This window comes from Oncorhynchus clarkii, chromosome 4, assembly GCF_045791955.1.
Source record: "Oncorhynchus clarkii lewisi isolate Uvic-CL-2024 chromosome 4, UVic_Ocla_1.0, whole genome shotgun sequence".
In the NCBI taxonomy this organism is placed as follows: Eukaryota; Metazoa; Chordata; class Actinopteri; order Salmoniformes; family Salmonidae; genus Oncorhynchus; species Oncorhynchus clarkii.
In genome coordinates this window covers 61,485,985-61,502,165 of record NC_092150.1, presented here as the reverse complement: position 1 = coordinate 61,502,165, position 16,181 = coordinate 61,485,985, and the positions used below count along the sequence as shown (strand labels likewise).

The following is a 16,181-nucleotide window of genomic DNA, read 5'->3' as shown; positions in this document are numbered from 1 at the left end:
TCAAAGAAGACGTGATGGGTTTTTGTAGCCCCATCGTGTCTGGTGTAGTTCGCCCTAAGGGGCAGTAAGACACATGTCGGATTTGTTGAATTTGACTACTGCTGAGCGCTACCTTGAAACGAATCCAGAAGAAAAATGCTATTTTATTACAGCACTCTACTAATCAGATGAGGGGGTAATTACTATAACATAGAAAAGTCAACTTCATTTACTGAGCAGCTGCGAATGTGGCCTCATTCATTGTCTATCCTGTCTCCTACCCTATACAGGTGGTGTACTTTGGGGATAGCATGCGGTCGGACATGTTCCCTGCTAGCACGTTCGGGAAGTGGGAGACGGTGATGATCGTGGAGGAAATGGAGGGAGAGGGCGTCCCGAGGTGCGACGCAGCGAAGACCAACGAGGCCCAAGCGGAGCCTCGGGGCAAGAAGGGAAAGTTTGAGGTTAGTTCACACAAGCAGCTGTTTCCGTTCAAAGCGCTCTCCCACCTTTTTACCTTGCTCCCTGAAAGACATGTCCTCCCAACCCCCAGCCCCTTTGCTTTGCTTTGCTCAATGCCACAATATACCCACCCCGCGTGTCGTGTCTGAGTGGGTACATGGGCTTGTTCATTTTGTAAGCGCTGTCAGAAGACTTACAGTGTTGTAAGTGTTCCGTGGCAGTTTCGTATAATTACAGTTCCACAACTAATGGCGAAATCTGTAAAAGCGGTCATGCTGAAACAAGTTTATATGAGTCTGTATTACTGCCTAGTGTCAGTACAGGAAAGTAGGCAAAGTAAATGCTCACGGCAGTTGACGTACTGTTAGGAAGGAAACTATAAACACATTCTTACAACTATTATGTAATATCGTCAGTGCTGCCCTCTCCCTCACTGACCAGGCCATAGTCTATCCATATCCAGAGGGGTCAGTGCTTCCTGAGAGGGAATTAGGTGAGTCAGCATATATGTTGCCAGGAACGATGAGAGGAACCACCTGGTTTGGATAGGACACCACTAAGTGTGTGTCCGTAAATTTACTCTGGATTGCCAGAGTGCGCTCGGAATGTGCTCTGAGCATTGCCAGATTGGCCGTTTTGTAAATTCAGATCAGTTCAGAGAGCACCCGTGAGACACTGCCGAGGAGTAGGGTTGATCTGAGCGTTCCGTCCTCGCAACGGCAGTCAAGCACCCAAGCTAACTGGCTAAAGTTGTCTTGCTTGCTAGTTACTTCCAGACACAAATGAGAGAACACCTCACTCTGACCATTTTACTCGCCCTAGCAGAGCTGGTTCGGCTAATTTCATGTTATCCAGAGCGTTGCTGACTAACTGTGCTGCTGGCAAAAATGTAATTATATATATTTTTTGGCCAATGTTTACTGACACCGGTCATATTCAACGGGTGATGCGCGTTCGTAAATTCGTCAGTTATTCTGTGCTCTGGCACACTCAGACGAGAATGCTCTGAAATAAGAGTTGATAGCCAGAGTGTATTGACGAACGCACTCTAAAGACAGATCGGAGCACAGGGCCTTGTCGGTGGACAAATCGTCTCGGCCTAGACTCACTACCTCTACCTCTCTTTCTCACGCTCTTCTCTTTTCTCTTTCTCTCTCGCTCCACTTCCTCTTTTCACTTCACTTTTCCTTACTAAAACCTATTTCCCCATTTGCCTCGTTTAGGAGAAATTTGTTATCCTCTGACTCCTGGAAGCTCCAGTAGGTTTCTCTCTCTCTCCACTGTGGTGTGTCAGCTCTGAGCTGTAGCTCCACTGCAGCCAAAGTGTATGTAACACATTAGACAGTCTCAGAAAGCTGCCTGGAACAACATGTTTCTCATCAGTTTCCCCCAGATTCCTTTTGGTTACATTTTGGCTCTCAATATCTGGTGGGAATTTTCCACGTGAATAGGCAATGTACTGTTGTGCATCAATTTGCCAGTTATTAATGATGAATTATGAGGTTCTGTGTCATGTAGAAAAGCTCCATAACTAGGGAAGAATGAGAAGTAGTTAGCGCAGTAGTTTGAGACAGAATATTTCCATGCCCTGGATTCATCGAATCTTATTGATGACTTTTAACATAAACCATTTTTCTCAGCGAGCAACTCCGCCTCTAAGTCTGATTGGGAGTCAAAAAGCTTCACCATTCAGAATAACGTCTTCATCACACTTTCCACCAGGAGAGGGAAAAAGTAGCAACAATTTTCATTTGAAGCATTGACCTTTCTCCCAGATGAACTGAATCCCATTTTAAGGAAGTATTTGGACGAGTTGACTAATTTAGATGTATACATTTCTTCTGCCACCTCTGTTTTGATTTGTTATCTGTTCATGCTTGTTAACCACATCCTGTTATTAACATGTTAGACAAATGGCACTGATAAGTATGAGTAAGAAGGGTAGAGGTTTTCTCTTGGCAAAGTGACCAACTCCACACTGCTTCTTATGTTGAAAAGTGGATCCATTATTACCCACACGTTTCCTCCCTAGTAGGAGGACTTACATTTACAGTTTTTGTCATTTAGCAGATGCTCTTATCCAGAGCAACTTACAGGAGCAATTAGGGTTAAGTGCCTTGCTCAAGGGCACATCTGCAGATTTTTCACCTAATCAAGTCGGGGATTCGAACCAACAACCTTTCTGTTACTGGCCAAACGCTCTTAAACGCTAGGCTATCTGCTGCCCCGTACCTCTTTCTGGTCAGTGAATCACTCCCTCTTTAACCCATATGATGTGCTTTCAGGACCAGGGCATGAAGGCGCCCTCTGCTCCATCAGAACAGTGGGGATCCTACTTTGTGGACTCACACAAGAGTGGTGAAGGGGACGAGGAGAGCCAGAAACTCACCTGGTGCTGCCATAGCATCCACAAATACAGCACCATGGCCATCCCCAGTGTGGAGTCTATTGCAGGTACAGGGAGGAGAGGGCTACGGGGGCCCACTGACTCTGTGTTGCGTAATGACCTACCAAATTGCTGTATTTATTTATTTAACCTTTATTTAACTAGGCAAGTCAGTTAAGAACATATTCTTTTTTACAATGACGGCCTACACCAGCCGAACCCGGGACGACCCTGGGCCAATTGTGCGCCGCCCTATGGGACTCCTAATCACGGCCGGTTGTGATACAGCCTGTAGTGACGCCTCTAGCACTGAGATGCAGTGCCTTAGACCGCAGCGCCTCTTGTCTTGAGAGAGGCATGCTCTGCTAGTTTAAAGAGTAATTTGACCCCATATATCCTCTACTACCTGTTCCTTATTCTTGCTATGAAGTGCTGGTCACACTTTATTTGGATAGTCCAGATAGTATGACCATCTGTAGAATAGACTGTTGATAAGCAACTGCTTACTAAGGTTACAGTTATTGTTAAGGTTAGGTTTAGAATAATGGTTAAGTTAAGGGGTTATGTTTAGGGATAGGATACGGGTTAGGGTTAGTAGATAGATAGATAGTTTAATGTTACTGAGCATCTACAGATGGACTATCCAAATAAAGTGTTTGCCTAAGTGCTTTCTAAAACAGTTTGTTCCTTTTCGTGACGGTTTGCTTTGGCAGAGCTTTGCGCAATTTCCAGAAATCAGAGAGAGAAAAAAATGTAGTCATGGACCACTCCTAGCTATTGTTGATGATGTGTGCAGAATGGAAACTTTGAGGGTTACATGTCCTAGCTAAGCAGGCAAAACTGGTTGGTATGACATAATTCTCACTAGTTTAATCTCTCGTCCTCCTCCATAGATCTGCCTCTGAACTACAAGTTCCCCAGGTTCTGTCCCAACAAACCCTGCACCACCGGCTACTACCCCAGACCCCCAGATTCCCTGCTGAGAAAGTTCCAGAGTCAGTCGTCTTAAAGAGTCCCTCCTCCCCAGAGTCGCCCCCTCGCCCTCCTCAGCCTAAAGGGGAGGAATGTGCCTCCATCTCGCCTGTAGTTCCACACCTGAACCACACCATTGATCCCTCTGGCACAGGAAATCACGCTCACATTGGTAGAAACCATGGGAATGTGAAAGCACAGTATCTCTCTCTGCAAGTAACCTGGCTACATTTGAACGTTGTTCTGTACGTGGATTATTGTACATGTGTGTGGAAAAAATGTGACTTGCCAATTGTATGTGTGTGGGCGTGTCAGCAAACAGTGCTGATTTTAAAGCATATTATTCATATTGTTTCATGTGAAGACCACTTTTGTAATGTAGCTAGATAGGTAATTGATGTTCCAGTTAAACCCCCTACAAGTACATCATTCAATGTAAGTTAATAACTCTTCAGAGTACAAAAAAAAAACTTTAAGCCCTGTAAATACTGTCCTACATTTAGTTTTTTGGTGTGTTACCTCAAAAAACATGATCGGAGCTGGAGTGCAACGTTGCAGTCACAGCGGTGTTGTCTGTTGTCTCCAGAGAGAAATTCCTAATAATTCATTATGTCCAGTATCCTTGGTATGATGTGTGTGTGTATAATACATAACAAACAGCCATTTTGGTTTTCTGTTTCACTGTATGCATTTCAGTGACAGTAACTTAAGATGTCCTTTAAAATAAAGCATTTCCCCTGTGTTTGTCACAGATTCCCCGGTACTGCTGCTCATTCCGTGCACCAGTTCCGGAGTTCTACATCACCGGCCTTCTAGGCTTCACTGAACTGTCTAAATACGCACTCGTGGTTCCCATTTCCCCTTATTAGTAATTGTATATACTCTGTTCACCATTGTCACCATGCCCGTTGGTCCTGTGAGTACCTGTGTTGTTTCGGCTTTCGTGCTGCGTGTTTTGTACAATTGTTATTACGGGTCTCGTCCCGTGCATTGTTATTACGGGTCTCGTCCCGTGCATTGTTATTACGGGTCTCGTCCCGTGCATTGTTATTACGGGTCTTACCTCGTTCTTTTGTTTGGGTTGCATCCCAGTGTGTTTTGTATTTGTTCTGGGCATCGTCCCCGTGCCTTTCATGGCATGTTGTTTAATTTGGGTGAAGTATTAAAACCCCCTATTATGTATTCCTGCGCCTGTCGCCAATAATTTATGCAACGTAACAGTATTGATTTTGTGGAAGGTGTTTAAGAGGATTGTTCTTGAAGAAATTGCACAATCAGTCCTTAGTGTTACCTTTTTTGTTGAAAGAATAGAAAATAATTAAACGGTAATATTGGATGCTTAAAGATTACGCTCTGTGTACTCTGTTATTCTTTTGGTGCAACAGTAAACTATAGTGCGGTTGGAGTGACTACTGTGTAAAAATGTGTTATACTTATGCTTCATATGCAGTACCAATTTGAAGATATGCTTTAATTGACTTCTGAATGGTTACATGTGTTGGTTAGCTGCATATAGACTAGTTGTATTATAATAATAAGAAACAAGTCTTAATTTGCTTGCTTGTAGAAGTATTTTTACAGGAAGTACTTTAGAGAGGACAGCAGACCTTAATTGGTTTTTGGATTATTTCTGTTTTAAATGTGTGTTGGTGTTAAATGCAGTGCAGTGTTGGTGATTGTATTCCATTTACTTTTTCCCCCCATCTGATTTAGAAACTTATTTGCTCATTTGCCTTATGTTCAATTCATTAGTGGTATTTTAGTGTTCTAGAGGAGATGCAGGGATAGTGTTCGATGTACTGTCTGTGAAATAAATAAAGTTATACAATTTTGTTAGACACTGCATTTTTCTGATGATTTGACTTTTCTTGAAAGTTCGAATAAAACATCTGAAAATGTGTCGACGTCAGATCATTACAAAATGGGATTCGACTGTTTCAAAATGTGTTTTAGACTGTTTGGCTACTTTCAATTCTACACATATGTTCTCACTACCTGGCTGTTTGTGTCTACAAATCAGTCATTTCTGTCTCTCTCCTACTTCTTTAGTCACTTTCCTCTACTGCCCCTCCTCATTCGGCAGAATTGCTGACGTTCTTCTCTCCAAAACCTTGCGCAAAGAGGGTATACTTTGTTTCACTACTTGAAGAATCAACGTATCGATGCATGTCACGGGGATTACATTTATAACACAGAAATGATTTGTAGGGGGAGTGTCAAATCTGGACTACAATTGTACAACAACGGGTTTTGACAGGTAGGCTAATCTTAATCAGTGTATTGTTCTTTCTTTACAACAAGCCACCGATCGATTTTTTTTTTTTTAAAGACTTCGGATCCAGTGTGCTATCTGCGCATATTTATACGTTAATGCCGTGTGTTATTAAACGTTTTTCGATGTTGGAATAATAATTCACTAATTACATATAAGAAAAGTACTATTTATGTAAGTAGATGTACATATTTACACGGAATAATGAACTAAATATTTTTTTTGTCCTTGTGACATTCGGGAAACGGATGACAAAAGTCACATACAAGGACATTAGATACGATATGTACAAGTGTAGGATATTGTCAGAGTTGTGTATACGTATTAAAATATGACCATTTTATTTCCCATGACCTGAGGAAAACTAGCCTACTGATATGAGGAAAAAAAACGGACACTTAGGCAAAGGTGTCTTTTTATATGACTAAAACATGTGTTAGGACGCTGGCGACCTGAATGTAGACTATCCAATGTAAGGAGATGTGTGAGCAGCCAGGTAGAACATATAATATGTGGAGCTACTTTACTGTAAATTGGTGGTTGCCACTGTAAACCCTTGAGTTTAGGGTTTGTATTAGGCCTACTTTCGAGTGATGGAGTAGTATAGAATAGTTTTCATAATACACATTCTATAGTCATTTGTTTTTCAACGTGGTCATTTGAAATAGTCGTATCAAGTTTCAAGGGCACAGGTCTTTTAAAAACTAAACCTCTATTTGAGAATGATTTGCCCATTTTGTGCCATCAGTTTGTAATTTTTGTGTAAATTGAAAGAAAACAAAGCAGTCAAAGGTTTATCCAGTCCAGGAGAGGGACAGCTGTCCCCCTCTACTGGTTTCCTTTATTCCCCTAAACCAATCAGTGCTCAATCTCCATGTCCCTAAACACATAGCAGGAATAGGTTTCACTTCCACATCCAGGGTTCATGGTCTTTAAGGCAGTAATGGTAGACTATCTGATTATGTCTTTAAATGGGCAATCTGCAGTTGTTACATCCATTTGTAGACATTTAAATGAAATGTACCCATTGATTATTGAAGGATAGAATGTATAGATCTCCCATGAGCTCAGTACAACTATCATACCCCATCAGAACCCCACAAATTAAGTTGTTTTACGCTTTGTGAACAATGTAAATGTAAACAAATACTGTTAGCCTCAAAATGGTTCAAAAAAATAGTTTGTATGTCATGGATGGTCAGTCCTTGTTTCTATATCTCTGTCCATGAGTTTGAGAATGGTTGTATTTCTCCAGCCCCATCCCTCAGTTGTTACAAAGTTGGCCCCTTTGTTATTGTTCAAACTACAGATGCCTCTTTAAACTGGAATGTGCCCGTTTATGAGGTCAGGTGTCATATCTAGCTAGTTGGTCAAGTGAAGCAACATCTGCACAATAATGGACATTTAGCTCCCTTGTCCCCATTGGTGTCATTTTTAGTAGGCAATACTAAATTGTTTATTAAAATACACGACAGATCAAACTCACGCTAATAGGACTGACCAGAGTCTAGACTCTCTAGACAACCTTCAAAGTCACCACCGTTTGATTTTGCCCTAGGCAAGTGCCAAGAGTAAGGCAATGAAATGGATGTCCACATTCTTGAGAAGAGATGACTTGCACCACCATAGTGTTAAATGTACCAGGTGATGTTAGTCATTGGTTAAGCCAAACCACTATAACTGACGAATAGAATACCACAGAGACCTTTATGACCTTTAGAGTGTTGAGGACCATCTTTCTGACTATGTGGGTGTACATGGCTAGATTCACCTGAGACACCGCCAAACAAATGTAAGGATTATCTACCCTGATGAACACACCTCTCGCCAATAGCTGGATACACTATCAATCTGAGGTATGATAGCACACTATACACATTACAGCTACCTCTTCTCAAGATACACATGGGGGAGGAGGAAGGGGGCGTGGGTCTATTTTGATTATTCATATAAATAAGTTGCATTTTTACAACAGAGATCTGAGCTTCCCTTTCAGTTGTCACAGTCTACAGTCTACTTGAAGCGTTTCAAAACTTGTCAGAACATTAGGGGAAAGCCAGAATGATCAGGAATACAGCTGTATCCAATTATTCAAGGAATGTAGCCCTCATATGAAAAAGCTGGGGAGAGTTGAGAGAGAGAATATGGCTGTCTGGCTTTCTTAAAGTATTTTCTTCTCCCTCTCCTTCCCTTCTCAGCTGAGCTCTGTTGGAAATGCCACTGCGCCCTCTCTGATGTGAGGATGAGGACCTACACCAGAGGGGCCCCCACAGTGTTCTTCATAAGTCTACTGTGGCCCCTGGTGGCCCCGGTGGTGGGGGTGGCGGAGGAGACGATAGACCCCAGTGGAGGGATACCCTTCATGGGAGGGAACTACGATGGACACCCCATGCTGTACTTCGGCCAGGGCGAGATGGAGGAATTGCAGTCGGCGGCGGCTGGGACACACCGGGAGATGGCCGCGAGGATCCGCGAGGCGGGGGAGGCCATGCTGGAGCACCCTGAGGAGTACCTGCCCCCCTGGAGCCCGGCCGAGTTCAGCGCCCGCTGGAACGAGGTGTATGGAAACAACCTGGGAGTGTTGTCTATGTTCTGTCTGCTCTACCCACACAGGGCCGGGGCCCTCAACCTGGCCAAGGATTACATGGAGAGGATGGCAGCTCAGCCTAGTTGGTATATTTTCTATCTTTGTTTTTCCCTTATTTTTGTGTGAATTTTCAGTTGCAATCAATTGTCTGTGAATAGCATCCCTAACCTATAGGGACATGAAATAAGAGATACAATCAGATATGCCCCTGTGGAAATAGTTACTGTGTAGCTACTCAAATTCAACCCATAAGTGAATTGCCCACTTCTCAATTGCAGAAAATCGCTTAGCCTACCCTTAGCGGTAAGAAAAACTCCCACACATTTTTCTCATTATGTGAACAATACTGGTCTTTTTGGAGAAGGTACAGATGCTGCCTGCTATCTGTATTTCTCCTTCCTATCACCATGTGACCACTGGGGATAAATGCCAAATCCTCCTCCTCTCCAGAGGACCTTTAACTGACTCAATCCCCCTCCATAGTATCTCTGTTCAGTTTTCACTGTGGCCGGCCAGACCTGTGGAAGAGATGCCCTGTGGTCCAGGAAATGTGTTTAGCAGCTGTATGAATTTATTGCTTAACATGCTCCCGTTCAAAGGAAATGAAATGTTCAGATGTTGAGCTGAATGGCCTGGTGCAGTGGGATGGGTGGACTAGGGTTCAGGTGGTGGTGAGAGGCTAAGAAACACATTTTACCTGGGTTCTCAGAGGGGTTACATGGGAAATCTCATCTGCATCTCACATTGTTCAGCCCCAACCTAAGGGATGGGCGAATGACTCTCCCAGTCTATAGACTCAGAGGGGAATAGCTTAGGTAGTCTGGATAATGTTATGTTTCATTTTCATTGTACAGTACTAGGCTGTACTATCTTGCAGACTTCTTCGCTTTCTGTTGCATAAGAATAATAAGCTAAGAAGAGGCCAGCAATGAGACTGCATGTTGTTGCTGTATATTTAGCCAACCCTTACAGTACTGTACTTCAGAAGACCCCTGACCGCCTGTGAGGGTTGTGAAACTTCAGTGGTTTCATTTTTTTCCCCTTGCAGTGCAGTTAGGAAAGTGCATTATAGCAAGCTTTCTCTGCACGTCCCAAGCCAAGGAATTCAGTGTTAAGGAGGGGTCTCTGATATATCGGGCAAGGCGTTTCACTGTCGCTGACTATTTAGTAATGTTGCCTGCGTTCTCAGGACGTCTGGTCTCTGCTATCAGCCTCGTGGTCAGGGGGCTTCCCTTTTCAAGTGTCACCTTTCTCTCATTCCTTTTCAGAAACAAGCATTACCTCAGCTCCGTTGTTTTAATCCTCTATTTAGCCATCAGCTGCTGTGTCTAGCCAACCTAGTTCAGAGAAAAATGTTTTCTTTAGGGTCAGTGTTCATTGGTACATGCACAGTTTACCATTAGTTCAAATTTGTGAAACTTCTCACAAAATGGAAGTCTGTGCCACATGTTGAGAAATGAAAACCCACAAGGACGTTTTCACATTTTAACTACACACAATGTGAGTTCTCTCCTCAACCGCACATTTACTAGGGCTTTGGAATCTCTCAGGGATCCTTAAAAGTGGCTCCAGGAATCAGTCAACTGTGGTATCTGTGACCTTCAATTATGTCTCCAACAACTTGTTGAGGAGAGCCATATTCCATATTCCAACTCCAGCTTGTGGCGCACTGGTTCCCTGGTTCGGTTTTTAAGGCAGTTCATGTGTAAACACACAGAAGAGACGTCTTGTGTGCTTTGGCGTAATGTAATATACAGTACAGTGGTGACATAGAATCACTTCACTCATTCTAACTACTTATACAGTGCATTAAACTTGGTTGGTGAACCAAAGACTGTAATGAAACATAATGTAAACTCCTTTCTTGATGAATAAAGTTGAAATTCCTTTTTATTCAATTTAATTTAAACCCATGTAGAAGGAACATTTATTCCCAATGAACTTCCTCGGGTCGTTGACAGATGGAAATAATGTATTAGCTAAATCAAATGGAAGAAATGCTGCCAGAGGGTGGCGGCATATCTTTGGTATTTATGAATATTAGAGACGCATTTAAAAGAAAAGCAGGCAGCTGTTTTGATATTTGGCACTGAGTAAAGTTTATGGGTCCATGTGATGAGTGGAATGGATTTCATGTCTTTGTCTTTTAGATGTTCTGAGAGGAACGATTGTCAAGAGGGAGCTGAAAATGTAATTACATGGCACGCACTTTAATAGCAACTGCTCAAAATACAGGTTGCTTTTTGGATTTATTTTTTATTGCCACATCTGAAGTCAATTTGACTATAATTACACAGAAAGAGCTTTTAAAGAACACCTCTTAGCAGGTGGTATATGAGATTAATGCATGGGCATGGACTATTTTGCCAATTTAACAATTAGTACCTCTTAGAAATATAAGTCAGTCAGCATTCTGAGGTGCCAGCTACTTTACAAATAGCACATAGTGCACTTTAAACAGCACTTTAAAAGGCAGGATATGTTGGAGTTGGACTTTAAAGCATGTGTGAAAATGCTGTTTTGCATGTTCTTTTGTAAAGAGAACAAAAAGCTATTTAGTAGCTGATTAAAAGCTTGGACAAATTATGCAAATAGCCTGAGAAGGATTAGTTTAACTCTATGCTTTTAATGACATTTCACTTTCCAGAATATATACTACCCTTTCTGTTTTTGCAGCCTTGCTTGGGCTAGTGTGAAAAGGGAATTTCAAACAATTCAAGACTATTTGTAAGGATACTACTTCGTGATATTACTGTTTTCTTGTGTATTAACCTTGTGAGACCCAAGCATAGATCCAAACGAGGAAAAACATGTATTTACCGTTCAGAAATACTTCTAATCGGCCTCTGATTATGAAAATAATCTGTTAGTTTTATTTCAAGTTTGTAGAACAATTTTATGGAAACGTTGCAAAGAAACACCATTGAGCTTCAATGGTAGGAACATTTTGTTGTAAGAACATTTAGAAATTCTATAAAAATCACATAAATATTGATCAAAAGCATTGATGGGATGGAAAATATTGTCTTATGGTATATAAACTATATATACAGAAGCAAGTGGACACCCCTTCAAATTAGTGGATTCGGCTATTTCAGCCACACCAGTTGTGTATAAAATTGAGCACGTAGCCATGCAATCTCCATAGACAAACATTGACTGTAGAATGGCTTTACTGAAGAGCTCAGTGATTTTCAACATGACACCGTCATAGGATGACACCTTTCCAACAAATCAGTTCGTCAAATGTATGCCCTGTTAGAGCTGCCCTGGTCAACTGTAAGTGCTGTTATTGTGAAGTAGAAACATCTAGGAGCAACAACGGCTCAAACGCGAAGTGGCAGGCCCCACAAGCTCACAGAGCGGGACGGTTGAGTGCTGAAGCATGTAGCGCATAGAAATTGTCTGTCCTCGGTTGCAGAATTCACTACCAAGTTCATAACTACCTCTGAAAGCAACGTCATCACAAGAACTGTTCGTCGGGAGCTTCATGAAATGGGTTTCCATGGCCGGGCAGCCTCACACAAGCCTAAGTTCACCATGTGCAATGCAAAGTGTCGGCTGGAATGGTGTAAAGCTCTCCCCCATTGGACACTGGAGCAGTGAAAACGCGTTCTCTGGAGTGGTGAAACACGCTTCACTATCTGGCAGTCCAACGGACAAATCTTGGTTTGTCAGATGCTAGGAGAAAGCTACCTGCCTGAATGCATAGTCCCAACTGTAAAGTTTGGTGGAGGAGGAATAATGGTCTGGGGCTGTTTTTCATGTTTCGGGCTAGGCCCCTTAGTTCCAGTGAAGGGAAATCTTAACATTCTAGACGATTCTGTGCTTCCAACTTCGAAGCAACAGTTTGAGGAAGGCCCTTTCCTGTTTCAGCATGACAATGCCCCGTGCACAAAGTGAGGTACATACAGAAATGTTGTTAAGATCGGTTTGGAAGAACTTGACTGGCCTGCACAGAGCCCTGATCTCAACCCCATCAAACACCTTTGGGATGAATTGGAACGCCGACTTCGAGATAGGCCTAATCGCCCAACATCAGTGCCCGATATCACTAATGCTTTTGTGGCTGAATGGAAGCATGTCCCGGCAGCAATGTTCCAACATCTAGTGAAAAGCCTTCCCGGAAGAGTGGAGGCTGTTATAGCCTCCATGATCATGTTTGGTCATGTAGTGTACATCTGAAATTGTCATATTTTGTCTGAAATAGCTAAATTGATCAACTTGATCTATTTATTTTATTTGATTTATTTCACCTTTATTTAACCAGGTAGGCTAGTTGAGAACAAGTTCTCATTTGCAACTGCGACCTGGCCAAGATAAAGCATAGCAGTGTGAACAGACAACACAGAGTTACACATGGAGTAAACAATTAACAAGTCAATAACACAGTAGAAAAAAAAGAGAGTCTATATACATTGTGTGCAAAAGGCATGAGGAGGTAGGCGAATAATTACAATTTTGCAGATTAACACTGGAGTGATAAATGATCAGATGGTCATGTACAGGTAGAGATATTGGTGTGCAAAAGAGCAGAAAAGTAAATAAATATAAACAGTTAGGGGATGAGGTAGGTAAAATTGGGTGGGCTATTTACCGAGAGACTATGTACAGCTGCAGCGATCGGTTAGCTGCTCAGATAGCAGATGTTTGAAGTTGGTGAGGGAGATAAAAGTCTCCAACTTCAGCGATTTTTGCAATTCGTTCCAGTCACAGGCAGCAGAGAACTGGAACGAAAGGCGGCCAAATGAGGTGTTGGCTTTAGGGATGATAAGTATGGTGCCGAAGAACATGGCTGACGTTTTACATTCTCCCAACCAATTATGCAATTTTGTTATTTTTTGTGTGTTTTGTGTAACTTCTTTTTTAACTTATTGTGTACATAAAGTTGCTGCTACCGTCTCTTATGACCGAAAATAACTTCTGAACAGAAAAGCGATTACTCACGAGGACTGGAATAAAGTTTTTCCTTTAATGAGTCCGATGAGAAGGATATCCTGCTTTCACTGGACAGGCCCAGATCCACGCCTTTTGCGTGAAAAAAAGACACCGGAAAAGGGGACGCAGATCAGGGATCCTTCTGAGAAGCCGGAGGCGAGCGAGTAAACTCCCAATGCCTTCCATTCTCCTTGCTAACGTGCAATCTTTAGAAACTAAAATTGATGACCTACTATTAAGATTATCCTTCCAACAGGACATTAAAAACTGTAAAGTCTTGTGTTTCACCGAAATGTGGCTGAATATAGACAATATAGAGCTGGCTGGATTTTCCATGCACCGGCAGAACAGAGACACTACCTCTGGTAAGATGAGGGGTGGGGGTGTGTGTCTTTTTGTCAATAACAGCTGGTGCGCAATGTCTAATATTAAAGAAGTCTCAAGGTATTGCTCCCCTGAGGTAGAGGACCTTATGATAAATTGTCGACCACACTATCTACCAAGAGGGTTCTCATCTGTATTATTCGTACCCGTCTATTTACCACCATAAAGCAAAGCTGGTACTAAGACCGCTCTCAACCAATTCTATAAGGCCATAAGCAAAGACTTTAATGCAGGCACACTTAAATCAGTTTTACCACATTTTTACCAGCATGTCACATGTGCAACCAGGGAAAATAAAATCCTAGACCACCTTTACTCCACACACAGAGATGCATACAAAGCTCTCCCTCTCCCCTCCATTTGGCAAAATTGACCACAATTCTATCCTCCTTATTCCTGCTTACAAGCAAAAACTCTAGCAGGAAGTACCAGTGACTCGCTCAATATGGAAGTGGTCAGATGACGCGGATGCAACACTACAAGACTGTTTTGCTAGCACAGACTGAAATATGTTCCGGGATTCTTCCAATTGCATTGAGGAATACACCACCTCAGTCATCGGCTTCATCAATAAGTGCATCAATGACGTCATCCCCACAGTGACTATGTACATATCCCAACCAGAAGCCATGGATTACAGGCAACATCCGCATCGAGCTAAAGGCTAGAGCTGCTGCTTTCAAGGAGCGGGAGACTAATCCGGACGCCTATAAGAAATCCCGCTATGCCCTCAGACGAACCATCAAACAAGCAAAGCGTCAATACAGGATTGAGGTTGAATCCTACTACACCGGCTCTGATGCTCATCGGATGTGGCAGGGCTTGAAAACTATTACAAACTACAAAGGGAAACCCAGACGCGAGCTGCCAAGTGACGCGAACCTACCAGACGAGCTAAATGCCTTTTATGTTCGCTTCGAGACAAGCAACACTGGAGCATGCATGAGAGCACCAGCTGTTCTGGATGACCGTGTGATAACGCTCTTGGTAGCCGATGTGAACAAAATCTTTAAACAGGTCAACATTTACAAATCCGGCCAGACGGATTACCAGGACATGTACTCAAAGCATGCGCGGACCAACTGTCAAGTGTCTTCACTGACATTTTCAACCTCTCCCTGACCTAGTCTGTAATACATGTTTCAATTAGACCACCATAGTCCCTGTGCCCAAGGAAGTGAAGGTAACCTGCCTAAATGATTACCGACCCGTGACACTCACATCGGTACCTATGAAGTGCTTTGAAAAGCTGGTCATGGCTCACATCAACAGCATCCCTTAGACCCACTCCAATTCGCATACCGCCCCAACAGATCCACAGATCACACAATCTCAATCGCACTCCACACCACCCTTTCTCACCTGGACAAAAGGAACACCTAATTGAGAATGCTGTTCATTGACTACAGCTCAGCATTCAACAACATAGTGCCCACGAAGCTCATCACTAAGCTAGAGACTCTTGGACTAAACACCTTCCTCTGCAACTGGATCCTGGACTTCCTGACGGGCCGCCCCCAGGTGGTATGAGTAGGCAACAACATGTCTGCCACGCTGATCCTTAACACTGGAGCCCCTCAGGGGTGTGTACTTAGTCCCCTCCTGTATTCCCTGTTCACCCACGACTGCGTGGCCAAACACGACTCCAACACCATCATTAAGTTTGCTGACGACACAACAGTGGTAAACCTTATCACAGACAACGATGAGACGGCCTATAGGGAGGAAGTCAATGAACTGGCAGTGCGGTTTCAGGACAACAACCTCTCCCTCAATGTGAGCAAGACAAAGGAAGCTGATTGTGTACTACAGGAAAAGGCTGGCCGAACAGGCCCCCATTAACATCAACGGGGCTGTAGGGGAGAAGGTTTGACAGTTTCAAGTTCCTTGGTGTCCACATCACCAACGAACTAGCATGGTCCAAATATACCAAGACAGTCGTGAAGAGGACATGACAAAACCTTTTCCCCCTCAGGAGACTAAAAAGATATGGCATGTGCCCCCAGATCCTCAAAAGGTTCTACAGCTGCATCATCGAGAGCATCCTGACCGGTTGCATCACCGCCTGGTATGGTAACTGCTCGTCATCTGACCGTAAGGCGCTACAGAGGGTAGTGCGAACGGCCCAGTACATCACTGGTGCCAAGCTTCCTGCCATCCAGGACCAATATAATAGGCGGTGTCAGAAGAAAGCCCATAAA

At 43.0% G+C, this 16,181-nt stretch overlaps 2 protein-coding genes across 2 annotated transcripts in view; both read left to right on the top strand.

The window, feature by feature from the left end:
* Window positions 1-5,642, top strand: part of LOC139407046 (5'-nucleotidase domain-containing protein 1-like) — a 52,005-nt gene extending 46,363 nt beyond the window's left edge. The window contains exons 10-12 of the mRNA XM_071150350.1: window positions 270-443; window positions 2,727-2,895; window positions 3,721-5,642. Coding sequence (XP_071006451.1) covers window positions 270-443; window positions 2,727-2,895; window positions 3,721-3,836 — 459 coding nt within the window. The 3' untranslated portion in view covers window positions 3,837-5,642. The remainder of the gene's footprint in view (window positions 1-269; window positions 444-2,726; window positions 2,896-3,720) is intronic.
* A 149-nt stretch (window positions 5,643-5,791) lies between these two features.
* The window catches only part of LOC139407044 (dermatan-sulfate epimerase-like), a 29,031-nt gene continuing 18,641 nt past the window's right edge, over window positions 5,792-16,181 (top strand). Inside the window, exons 1-2 of the mRNA XM_071150348.1 lie at window positions 5,792-6,056; window positions 8,270-8,744. Of these exons, the coding sequence (XP_071006449.1) occupies window positions 8,314-8,744 (431 nt within the window). The 5' untranslated portion in view covers window positions 5,792-6,056; window positions 8,270-8,313. The remainder of the gene's footprint in view (window positions 6,057-8,269; window positions 8,745-16,181) is intronic.